This window comes from Canis lupus, chromosome X (genome assembly GCF_003254725.2).
Source record: "Canis lupus dingo isolate Sandy chromosome X, ASM325472v2, whole genome shotgun sequence".
NCBI classification, from domain to species: domain Eukaryota; kingdom Metazoa; phylum Chordata; class Mammalia; order Carnivora; family Canidae; genus Canis; species Canis lupus.
The window spans coordinates 14,823,838-14,837,251 of NC_064281.1; the positions used below are offsets into that span (position 1 = coordinate 14,823,838).

At 37.4% G+C, this 13,414-nt stretch overlaps 1 protein-coding gene across 4 annotated transcripts in view; it reads left to right on the forward strand.

Moving 5' to 3' along the window:
* PPEF1 (protein phosphatase with EF-hand domain 1) overlaps positions 1 to 12,124 on the forward strand; it is a 122,764-nt gene extending 110,640 nt beyond the window's left edge. For all 4 annotated transcript variants that reach the window (XM_025437989.3, XM_049107512.1, XM_025437985.3 and 1 more), the window contains 4 exons: positions 2,039 to 2,145; positions 9,125 to 9,288; positions 10,573 to 10,657; positions 11,519 to 12,124. In XM_025437989.3, coding sequence (XP_025293774.1) covers positions 2,039 to 2,145; positions 9,125 to 9,288; positions 10,573 to 10,657; positions 11,519 to 11,727 — 565 coding nt within the window. In that variant the 3' untranslated portion in view covers positions 11,728 to 12,124. The remainder of the gene's footprint in view (positions 1 to 2,038; positions 2,146 to 9,124; positions 9,289 to 10,572; positions 10,658 to 11,518) is intronic.
* Positions 12,125 to 13,414: the final 1,290 nt, after the last annotated feature.

A 13,414-nucleotide genomic window follows, 5' to 3' on the forward strand; every position in this document is an offset into this window, starting at 1 on the left:
AAACTTTCAATATGTATAAATACCTGTGAAGTACAATAAAACATTTACGCCTGCAGTTTTTCTCTATTCTTTGTTCTTTCTATCCCTCTTTCGGTTTACTCTTTTTTTTTTCTAGTTTTAGAAGGCAGAGATTATATTATCGATTTGAGATAACATAGACATTTAGAGCCATAAATTTTCCTTTAAGCACTGCTTTAGTTGTGTCTCATATGTTTTGACATGTGTTTTAATCTTCATTTATCTTAAAGTATTTTCTAACTTCTCTTGTGATTTCTTCTTTGCCCCATTCTTATTTAGGATTATGTTGTTTAATTTCCTTGTATTTGTGATTTCCCCAAATTTCTTTCTGTTACTAATCTCTAATTTATTCCTTTTGTAGTCAGAAAAGATACTTTGTAGGATTTTAATCATGTTAAATCTATTGAGACATATTGTGGCCTAGCATAGGGTCTATTGTGGAGAATATTCCATATGTGCTTTAGAAAAATGTATACTCTGCTGTTGTTGGATGGAGTGCTTTATTTATAGTGCTGTTCAAGTATTTTATATCCTTACGTATTTTCTGCCTCATTGTTTTATCCATTGTTGAAAGTAGAATATTGAAGTCCCCGACTATTATTGTTGTTAAAGTGTCTATTTCTCCCTTCCGTTCTTACCATTTTTGCTTCATATAGTTTTGGGCTCTATTGTTAGGTTTGTATATGTTTATAATTGTTTTATCTTCTTGTCTGATTCTTATCATTATAAAATATCCCTCTTTATCTCTAGTAACAAATTTTGTCTTCAAGTCTATTCTGCTATTAGTAGAGCCACTCTAACTCTCTTATGTTTGATGTTTGCATAGTACATCTTTTGTTGTTGTTGTTCTTTCAAGCTCTTTGTATCTTTGAAACTAAAGCATATCTCTTGCAGAAAACATATAGTTGGGTCTCTTTGTAAAAATCCAGTCTCACAGTCCCCACTTTTTTATTTTTAAAAATCTATTCACATATGCTGTTATTATTGATATGGTTGGATTTACCTCTGCCATTTTGCTATTTTTGGGGAGGGGGTATATGACTCATAGCTACTTTGTTCCTTTCTTCCTCCTTTATTTAGAATTTATTTTGGGGGCATCTGGGTGGCCCAGGTGGCTGGACTTGACTTGGGCTCAAGTCATGGTCCCAGGATCCTGGGATTGAGCCCTGCATACTGCTCCCTGCTCAGTGAGCAGCCTGCTTCTCCATCTCCCTTTGCCCCTCCCCCTGCTTGTGCTCTCTCACTCTCTCAAATAAATAAAATCTTTTTTTTTTTTTTTTTTTTAAAGAGGGACGCCTGGGTGGCTCAGCGGTTGAGCATCTGCCTTTGGCTCAGGGCATGATCCTGGGATCTGGGATTGAGTCCCACATTGGGCTCCTTGCAGGAAGCCTGCTTCTCCCTCTGCCTGTGTCTCTGCCTCTCTCTCTCTGTGTCTCTCATGAATAAATAAATAAAATCTTTAAAAAAATAATTTATTTTTGTAAATGGTCTAAGGTAGTTTAGCATCCAGACAGATAACTATTCTAGTACTATGTTTTTAAAAAAATTGCCCTTTTCTGTTGAATTGTAATACCTTCTTTGTCATACATATTTTTCCCATATATAGTTCCCTATGTTTATGTAATTTCTATTATGTTCTGCTCATGCATCTGTCTTCTCTTGTGTCAATACCTGCTGTTTGGTTTTAGCAACTTCACAGTAAATTTTAATGTGTGTTTATAGCAAGTCCTTCTTTGTTATTCTTGTTTTCAAAATTATCTCGGATATGCTCAGACATCAATTGCTCATGTAAATCTTTGAAATCAAAAAGAGAACACCAGTGGTAATCCTTTTAAGATTTCACAATACGTGTACACACATACATACATATATAAATATTGACCACCTAGTAACATGGTATGTGTGAAATTAGGCAATCCATTTGAAGTAGAAACTGGTACGTGGTAACATAGTACATTAAAACAATACACAATGGGATGATTTATGTGTCTTTCACCTAATAATTATTTTGTTAACATAGGGTGAATACTATTGAAAGTAGTGCCATCAGGATATTAAAAGAGAGAATGATTTCACGAAAAACTGATCTCATTCATGCTTTCCAACTTCAAGACCGCAGTAAATCAGGTAATAAAATTATGTAATGCTTACCATTTCTTAACATACCAGCTTACATACAAATCAGTTTTCATTTTTTTTTATTTTACTTTCTTAGGATTTCAGTTTTCTATTTTTACTAGCAAGGAAAGATAGAGATAAAAATAAAATATAATCCATTATGTGTTTGAAAAAAGCCATATTCCTCCTTTGCAGTAAGTTTCTTTCAACTTAAAACAACAACTCTTCTATCCTGGTAGTGTCTCAGACTAGATACTCTGTAAGACCCTCCTGTTAAGAAACAGCTAGGTTCTAGAGGACACAGAATTTTAATACAGCTACCAGCCTCACAGTAAGATAAATATCTAGGAAACATTTTCTTTCCTTATGAAAGGTTTTTTGAAACCACATGTGTGAACATGGAGCAGCAAGCAAGCACAAAATGGTAGACTATCTTGAGGGCAAATGCTAATTTTGGTGCAGCACTCAATCCTGAGACTAAACCATAGGATAATAGAGAGATGGATAAACTGAATCTGAGGCTTCTACACTAAGCCTGGACCCTCAAAGTGGCTAAAGTAGGCCTGTGTTTGTAGTGCCCCCTGACTCTTGGAAAGCAAATGAAAATCCATGTTCAAAGGATGCATCCCTAATTTTGGCCACTAGTATATCCAAAGACTGAGATCACCCATGAGCTTAAAACCAAAGATCATGAAATAAACAAGGAGACTAGCTACCATGAGCAAGAGTCAACAGAAACAACAAACTACAGATTTAGTTTCCTAAAGACATCAGATATTAGAAATATTAAATACAAACAAAAACTAAGAAATATTTAAAGAAACAAAAGATGGAATTCCAGACATGAATTTGAAAATGATTTGAAAAAGAACCAAATAGATATAAAATATACTTGTTTTTAAAAAAACCATAATGAATGGGTTAAACAGAAGATTAGACACTGCTTATGAAAGAATTAGAAAGATTAAGAGTTATGGACAGTGAAATAAAGTCTAATATACATCTATTCAGGGTCCCAGGAAGAGAGAATATAAGAGAGGATATATCTGACATGATAATGGCTGAGACTTTCCAGACTGATGAGCAACTCAAATTCACAGGTAGAGAGGTACAATGTTTCTCAAACAGGATAAAAAAAATTAAACCCACACACATACACACTTGTGGAGAAACTACAGAGCACAAACAGCAAATAAAAATATCTTAAAAGCAGAGAGAAATACACACTACTACAAAGACAAAACAATTAGACTGTTATCAGACTTCTCAATAGTTGCAATAGAAGCCAGTAGACATGGGGATCCCTGGGTGGCGCAGCGGTTTGGCGCCTGCCTTTGGCCCAGGGCGCGATCCTGGAGACCCAGGATCAAATCCCACGTCGGGCTCCCGGTGCATGGAGCCTGCTTCTCCCTCTGCCTGTGTCTCTGCCTCTCTCTCTCTCTCTCTCTCTCTCTCTCTGTGACTATCGTAAATAAAAAAAAAAAAAAAAAGAAGCCAGTAGATAATGGACTCATGTACAAAATATGGAAAATAACATTTAGAAAAATATATAACATGAAAACACTAACAAAACCAAAGTTGGAACTCTATTAATATTAGACAAAGTAGACTTCAAGGAAATATATATTACTAGAAATAAAAAGGGACACTTTATAATGATAAAATGTTCAGTTTGCCAATTGAATCCATTCTAAATGTGCATGTACCTATTCATATAGCCTCAAAAATATGTAAAACAAAAATGGACAGAACAAATAGAAGTAGAAAAATCTACCATCATAGTGGGAGATTTTAATACCTCCTTTAACTAAATGAATTAACTGACAAAAAGATTAGCAGATTTTTCCTAAAAAATATATATATAGAACCTTGCACCCAACGTTGCAGAATGCACATTTTTGTCAAGCACAAATGGAATACTTACAAAAGTTGACTATAAACTGGAACAGAAAGCAAATCTCAACAAATTTTGTATTGGAAACATACAGAATACATTTTCTGTCAGAGTGAATTGACAGAAGGTAGCCAGAAAGTTCCCTGGGGCTTGGAAATGACCAATACGCTTCTAAATAACCCTTAGATTGAAGGAGAAATAACAGTGGAAATTAGAATTCTGCAACTGAATGATAACGAAAATGCAACATATCAAAACTTGTAACATGCAAGTTAGAGAAGCACTGAACATGCATATATTTTAAATTTTAAAAGATGAAACTATAATCAACAAAGTAAAAAAATAAAGGTTTTTTATTAAAGAAACTGGTAAAGTTTTATAAAACTGGTAAGGAGACAGAGAAAGAAAACTAATGCCAGAATTGAAAGGGGAAATGTTACTACAGACTTTACAGATATTAAAAAGCTCATAAGATATATTATAGAAACTCTTATGCTAATAATTGACACTTTAGATTAAATGACAAATTCCTAAAATATGTACACACACATATGCACACTAAAACCGACACGAAAAGAAAATATGAACAATCCTATAGCTGTTGAAGAAAATGGATCTGAAATTTTGAAAATTTCCACAAAGAAAACTTAGTTCAGATAGCTCCATTAGCCACTACAATATGCGTTTAAGAATAAAATCAGTATTACAAAACTCTTCAGAGAATGGAAATAGAAAGAACATTTCCAAGATTATTTTAGGAGGTCAGCATAACCTTGGTACCAAAATCTAGCAAGAACATTATGGAAAAGAAAAGTTTAAGGCTAATCTCACACATAAATTTAGATGAAAAAGCTCCTAAATGAAATATTAGCAAAAGGTTAACATATCACAACCAAGTTTGGTTTATTCTAGAAATGTTAGGAATTCTAGGCTGTTTTGACATTCAGAAACCAATCAGTGTAATTCACTGCTTTGACAAAATTAAAGAAGTCATGATTCTCTCAAAATAAGAAAAATTTGTTGGATTTATTTTACCTTGGTTTCATGGTTTTAGAAAATACTTAGAAAACTAAAAATAGAAGCAAATTTCCTTAATTTCATAAAGGAAATCTTACCAAAGCCTATAGAAAATAGCACACTTGATGGAGTAATGAACCTTTTCTTTGGGATGCCTGGGTGACTCAGTGGTTGAGGTCTGCCTTCAGCCCAGGGCGTGATCCTGGAGTCCCAGGATCGAGTCCCACATCAGGGTCCCTGCATGGAGCCCACCTCTCTCTCTGCCTATGTCTCTGCCTCTCTGTCTGCCTCTCATGAATAAATAAATATAATCTTTTTTTTAAAATAAGAAACCTTTTCTTCTAAGATTGAGAATGAGAGAAAGATGCTGAATAATTCCTATCCCCCAGTGTGTCTACATCCTAATCCCTAGAATCTGCAAATGTTACCTCATATGGCTAAAGGAATTTTGCAGATGTGATTAAAATAATGATTTTGACCTAGGGAGACTATCCTGCATTATCTAGGTGGAATTGATATAATCACAATGGTCCTTATAAGAGGGATGTAGGAGGAGTCAGAGTCAGAAGAGAAGGTGATATGATGATGGAAGCAATATAGAAATGATACACCCTGAAAACGGAGGAAGGTACCCCAAGCCAAAGAATATAGGCAGCCTTTAGAAGCTGAAAAGGGGAAGAAATTGGATCCTCCTATTAGTTTCCCAAAGGAACCTGCCCTGCTGACAATTTGACTTAGCCCAGCAAAAACAGATTTTGGACTTCTAATCTCCAGAACTGTAATAAATTTGTGTTATTTTTAAGCCAAGGGTAATTTGTTACAGCAGCAATAGGAAACTAATACAGGTGTCCACTCTCAAGATTGTTCAACACTGTACTAGGGATGCTAGCTATTGCAATAAGGCAAGTTAAATAAGATAAGAATTAGAAAGGAAGAAATAAAATATTACTATGTGTAGACAACATAATTGAGTATATAGAAAACCAAAATAAAGATACAAAAAAAATTAGAATTAATAAGTGAATTTAACAAGTTGTAGAATGAAATGGATTGCATTTCTACATATTAGTGAATCTGTTAGAGCCTATTTGGGAGACAGAAACCACAGCAATAATTTGAATTGGGAAATTTATCTTTTTTTTAAGATTTTATTTATTTATTCATGAGAGACACAGAGAGAGAGAGAGGCAGAGACACAGGCAGAGGGAGAAGCAGGCTCCCTGCAGGGAGCCCGACGTGGGACTCAATCCCAGGTCTCCAGGATCACACCCTGGGCGAAAGGTGGCTCTAAACCGCTGAGCCACCCGGGCTCCCAAATAGGGAAATTTAATATACAGAATTATTAACTAGTAAAATGTGATTAAATTACTAAAATGGCTAAAAGAGAACTCTAAAGAAACTGTAGGGAACAGCTACTATCTCTAAGGCTGAGAGAGTATATGCAAAGAAGGAAAAAACTTGAAAGAATCCCCTACTCCCACCAAGGCTAAGATTCAGACCTCACTGGAGAGAGAGTGACAGTGGGCCACTAGATGGGGTGAAAGTTCACTAAGATGCTCATGTCAAAGCTAGTCTATAGCTGGTAGGCCAGAACTGAAGAGGATGGAGCTACCCACTGGGATGCCAGCAAAACCCATTCTGGGCAGTGTACCATTGTGTCTCCCACACATTCCTGGCAAGGAAGCCATTCACTGTGGTGTCAGTGAAGTCGACTAGAGAGTGGGTGCCAATGCATTTCCCACACACCTCTGGCAACCATGCTGTGCTGTAAAAGCAAGAAGGAAAGCATACCAGCAGTATTTCTTCTGCCAAGTGTTGGAGCATTCTTCCTGTACCCTCTACTGACATTATACCAGCTGCCAAAAAAGAAATATTTACAGGGTTCAGTTCCAGTATCACAAAATAGGGCAAAGAAGGGTAGATTTGGAACTGAGTAGGAGTAACTGATAATTGGGATAGCTAGGAATTAACTTTTAGATAATGAAAATCTTAAAAGACATCATTCACAGCAGATAATCAAGTGCTGAGGAAGGAACCTAATGATTGATGTATGAGATTTCTAAAATATTATTAAGAGAAATTAAAAAGGACTCAAATAAATGGGTAGATATTACTGTGTTCAAGGGCTAAAGTTGTCAAGATATAAATTCTCTTAAAATTGAGCTATAGGTTCATTGCACCAAAATGTCATGTACAGAAATGTTCTTAGCAATACTGTTTGTAATAGCCCCAGACTGGGGATAACCTAATGTCCATCAACAGTAGAATGGATATATAAATTGAGTGTATTCACATCATGGAATACTATACACCAATGACAATGAAGATGCTAAAACTGAATGGAACAACATGGCTGACTCTCATGAACTTAGTATTGAGCAAAAGAAGCCAGTCTCCCTCCAAATACATACTTGGTGATTCTACTTACACATAGATCAAAACAGACAAAAGGTAAATTATCATGTTAGAAATCAAGGTAGCAGCTCTCCTCAGGAAAGTGGGAGGTGGTATGAATATTGGCAATATTCTATTTCTTTTTTTTAAAACTTTGAGTTTTTATTTAAATTCCAGTTAATATACATTGTAATATTAGTTTCAGATGTACAATATAGTGTTTCAACGCTTCCACGCATCACCTGGTGCTCATTGTGACAAGTCCACTCCTTAATCCCCATCACCTGTTTAACCCTATCCTCCCACCCTTCTCCTCTGGTAACCATCAGTGTGTTCTCTAGAGTTAAGAATCTGTTTCTTGGTTTGCCCCTTTGCTCGTTTGTTTTGTTTCTTAAATTTCGCATGAGTGAAATCATATGGTATTTGGCAGTGTTCTAGTTCTTGCCCTTGCTGGTGGCTACATAGAATTCCCTTTGTGATAATTCACTGAGCTCTGTATTTTTTTTTTTTTTGAGCTCTGTATTTGTTTTGTGAACTTCTCTGTATGTATTAAACCTTAATTTTAAAAGAAGAATTATGGCTAAGAGACACATGAAAAGATGCTCAACACCACTCATCATCAGGGAAATGTAAATCAAAACCACAATGATCTATCACCTCATCCCTGTCAAGATGGCTAAAGTCAACAGCACAAGAAACAATAGGTGTTGGCAAGGATGTGGAGAAAAAGGAACCCTCGTGCACCATTCGTGGGAATGCAAACTGGTGCAGCCACTGTGGAAAACAGTAGGGAGGTTCCTCAAAAAGTTAAAAATATAAATATCTTATAATCCAGCAATCACACTACTGGGTACCTACCCAAGGAATACAAGAACACTAATTCAAAGGGATACAAGCACCCCTAGTTTATAGCAGCATTATTTACAATGGCCGAGATACAGAAGCAACACAAGTGTCCACCGACTAGTGAATGGATAAAGAATAGTGGTATATATATACAACGTACTATTACCCACCCATAAGAAAAAATGAAATCTGGGGCACCTGCATGGCTCAGTGGTTGAGCTTCAGCCTTTGGCTCAGGTCATGATCTTGGGGCCCTGGGTTGGAGTCCTACATCGGGCTCCCTGCAGGGAGCCTGCTTCTCCCTCTGCCTGTGTCTCTGCCTCTCTCTCTCTCTGTGTCTCTCATGAATAAATAAATAAAATCTTTAAAAGAAAAAAAAGAATGAAATCTTGCCATTTGCAGTGACATGAATGAACTAGAGAGTACTATGCTGAGATAAGTCAGAGAAAGACAAATATCGTATGATTTCACTCCTATGTGAAATTTAAGAAACAAAACAAGCAAAGGGAAAAAATGGGAGAAAGACAAATCAAGAAAGAGGCCCTTAACTCTAGAGAACAAACTGAAGATTACTGGGGGGTGGGGGGGTGGGGGGTGATGGGTGAAGCCTGTGATGGTAACTAAGCAGCGCACTGGTCATGATGAGCACCAGATGATGTATGGAAGTGTGGAATTACTAAATTATACACCAGAGCTGTGGTGCCTGGTGGGACAAATCACAAACGGAAACAAGATGCACCCAGGCCTCAAAATCGCAGGCTGCTCACTGGCTCTGCCAAGTAGGTTGCATTTCTTTATCAAATTATTAACCAATGATATGGGCTTTGTTGTTGTTAGGAAAACTTCCGATGGGCCAGTGGGCTTTTTCCATGGAGAACGTTTTGGGACTGAACTTACCATGGAGATCCCTGAGTCCACATCTGGTAACCACAGACAAAAGTGGAAATATCAACTACATGTCCAGCTTCGAGGATATCCACATTCAGAAACCTGTGAAAGAGGCAAGTGAAACGTAGCCCCAGCTAAAATCTGGCTGGAGTGATGGGGCACCTGGGTGGCTCAGTCGGTTAAGCATTGGACTCTTGGTTTCAGCTCAGGTCGGTGGGATCAAGCCCCACACTGAGCTCCTCACTCAGTAAGGACTCTGAAATTCTCTCTCTCCCTCTGCTGCTCCCCAGCCCTCATCCAGTTGTGTATGTGCTCTCTCTCTCTCTTAAAAAACAAACAAAACAAAACAAAAGTGGCTGGAGCAAAACACCCTTAAGAAGATCTATTAGAAGAGCTTAGTCCTTTGAAAAGTTGAGAAGTGGGAATCAACTAATGGATGGGTGGAACAGTTTTGGGAAAGGCCTGAGGGGGCTGTCCCAGGTACATTGTGATCCACTCGGGGAAATTGTGCCTTCTAAGGATAGGCAAAATGGAAAAAGGAGGAAAAGCTGCAAGCAAATCCATGTCAAATATATGATTTTTATCTGACATGCTGTCCAACAGAAGGGCAGATATGACTTCCATTCTTTTATACTACTCTCCCCTTAACATACTCAACAGAGTCCCTATTAAACTGTAAGGGTATAGACTTGCTGACATGACATTTTATGCCTTAAAGATTTATAGAATTTAGACTGTCCTTTTAAAATGGTAATACCCCAGGGAGAGTTACCAGCTACCTCCCCCCCCCCCCCATACTTATTAGTTAACAACCCTTTGGCAATTAGTTCTAACACAGGGCTGGAAGGGAGCTGATGGGAACCAAGAGTGGGGTGATTGTTTGCAGGGGAGATGAGAAGGTAAGAGAAGAAAAGGAAAGTTCAGTAGGAGAGTAAAATATCCACACGAAAGAGGCTTTTGGCTTCACTTAAAAGGCAGTTTACCATGGTTACCAAATTCATAGGCCTTGGCTTCAGGCAGCTGACAGTCAGATCCCATTTACTAGTTATGTGAACCTTGGGAGACTTATTTTACCTCTCTGTTTTCTAATCTGTAGAATGGCCATAATAATAGTTCTGTTCTTTGAGGCTCTGGTTGAGGACTGAATAGAATGACCCATTGAAAACTCTCAGCACAGAGCCCACACTCAGGTGTTCTCAGTAAATGTTGGCTGTTCTTGTTCGCCCCCTTCTGATGGGCTGATGGGCTTGGGCCCTGTTCCCTGTCGAACGCAGTTTGCACTTGCTTTCTAAATCACCAATGTTGAATTGGTAATAATGTTTTGCATCTGTTACATTTACTAAAATTGACCTGTGTTATTAATTCTCTCTTTAACACTGAGAACATCTTTATTTTAGGCTCAATCGACTCTAATTGAAACTCTGTACAGATACCGATCTGACCTGCAAATCATCTTTAACATCATTGACTCTGATCACTCAGGTAAATACGCTTTGATTAGTAGAAGTAGAAAACAAAGGCTAATCTGTTTCTCGGAAAGCAGAACTGTTTTTATCTGTTGCATTCTTCGTCCAAACTTGATTTAACTCAGTGGGAGGAATAAACTCATGTTTAATATTATTATTATTTTACTTTGTCCACAAAATGTATTCAAGACCTTCTGGGTCCTATAGGCCTCTGTATCTATGAGACAAGAACAGGAGCTTTTATAAGTCACCAGTACAGATGAAAAGATCATTTCCTGGCCATTTAAACATAGTGGTTACTCCTGGCAATAAAAAATCATTCTTGGACTTCTGATTCTGTTCTTGGGACTCAGGGTTGTGAAAACTCATTTTTGCTTGGCTTTGAGGCACAATTACTTATTTTCAAACTCTAAAAAAAAATTGGATAATCCCTAACTGCAGAGATCATTGAACACCAAAAAGTCAATAATCCAAATATGAAAGTAAACCATTGCCTATAAAACTTGACAGAGCCATTATTTGCAATCCTCTTATTGAGGGCGAGGGTATCTTCTCCCTCTGCTTTGATGTCCCTTCCCTTAGATTTTAGATCTTGTCATTTCTATCCCACCAGAGTCCCACAGACCACAGTCTGCCCCCATCCCTTCGGTGTATACTCATTCCAGTTTGGAATAATCTCAGGATCACTTGGTAGTTGAAAGTGACATATTGTTTTTTATACTGACAGTCTGACTTTTCTATTTCCTTCGGTGTCTTGATGGTGGGGCATGTGAGTGAGCTTTTCATTGGGACTATTCAATCACTACAGCTTCCCCACCCCTCCATTAGGTGGGTCTTAAAACTACACCACTCACAGCCTTCTTCTATATTCACTTAGGCCTGATTTCCATGGAAGAATTTCGTGCCATGTGGAAACTCTTCAATAGTCACTACAGCATTCATATTGATGACTTTCAAATTGATGACCTCGCCGAAAGAATGGACTTAAACAAAGATGGAAGCATTGACTTTAATGAGTTTCTAAAGGCTTTCTATGTAGTACATAAATTGGATAATGTGAACAAATCAGATAGCAAACTTGCTTAACAAGAATTAGTTTTCCCTCCTGTTGGGCCCAAATAACTGATGCCATCTTTTCCACAACCCTTGTAATTCATAATCAGTAGTAAAGTAGACCCCCATTCATGCCACGAGCAGATGTATATAGCATGGGTTTTCGAAGTCCCCAGGAAGCTGTAATTGATAAGACTAGCTTAAATGCCAGCTGATAGGATTTGGCTCCAGTGTTAGGACTCACACTTTGCCGGGTAGAAACTGGTTTGAGCCTACTGTTGGCCTCTTGGACAAGGAGACCAGAGCAATTTGGAAATGTGTTGAGAGGAACCCACAGAGCACCAGTGAAAAGTGTAACATATGTGAGTGACTCAGGGATGGGAGGAGGAATACCAAACTATTAATGGAATAAAATATTTCCATCTTTAAACGGAATCTTCTTTGGAGACCGCAAACTGGTGATTCTCAATCGTGGGGGAACCTCCCTTGAGGGTTGGGGGCCATATCAGATCCTTGGGGGAAGCTGTGGGAGTGTATTGTTTGATAAAACCTATTTTTTTCTTGTCTGTTGGAGATACAAAGTGAATACAATTCAGATTAAGCCCTACAGTTAATATGGTTTGACACTTTCATTGGTGAGATGGGGCCTTGGTAATGCATACATTGTGCAATTTATTCTGCTATTCTGATTGCATATCAAACATAATAGATTTCTCTTTAAAGGCAAGTATGTGTTTCATTTTTTTCCTAATTTTGAGAACCTCAAAATCTATCAATATGCCAGGTTAGATATCCTACAACTCTGCCTGGAACACACACCAGGAATAATGGATAAAATATAACAAATATCTTTTTTAAATACACATCTGAGCTGGCAAGAAAGTAAAAGAAACCCCTAGAGGGCGAGGAAAAAAGAGCATAATGAAAACCGTAGCAATACTAATGATGGACAGGATAGACTTTGAGGCAAAAAATGTTAGGGATAAAAGGGGGTCATTACTGAATGTTAAGAGAATGATTCACCAGGAAGATAGAAGAATTATAAATGTATATGCATCTAATAACAGAACCTTAAAACTTATAATGCAAAAATTGACACAACTACTAGGAGAAATTGATACAGGGAGATTTTTAATGTACCCATGTCAGGAATTGACTGTATATAATAAAATAGTGTATAGACTTTTGGACAACCAAATTAATCCACCTAATTGTGTGTGTGTGTACTCTGGAATCACACATTTAGAGAATACACATTGTTTTCAAGCACACACGGAACATTTATAAAAATTGATCATGTATTAGACCTCAAGACATATCTCAAATACCAAGCAACCAAAGATACTACATTCTCTGATCATAATGCAATTGAACTAGAAACAACATAAGAAGATAACCATATTAATGAGTGAAAAGGGCTATAACTGTAGTTCTACCAGAAATTGCTAAAAATAGTTTACAAGAATACTGTGAGCTACCATTTTTAAAAATAGGTGAATGGACTATTTCCTAGAGAAAAATGTAATTTACTAAAGCTAACCCGAGAACAAGAGGAGGTTCTGAAGAGACATAGCCGTTAAAGACTGTGATGGCTTTGCAATGTGACAATTTGGCTAGGCTGAACTGCATTTCTCAGAATTCCCATTCTTGTATGTTTCTGGTTAAGGTAGGTAGCCAGGGAGATCCTTGAGTGATTGGGAAGGCAAAGGCAAGTAGCAGG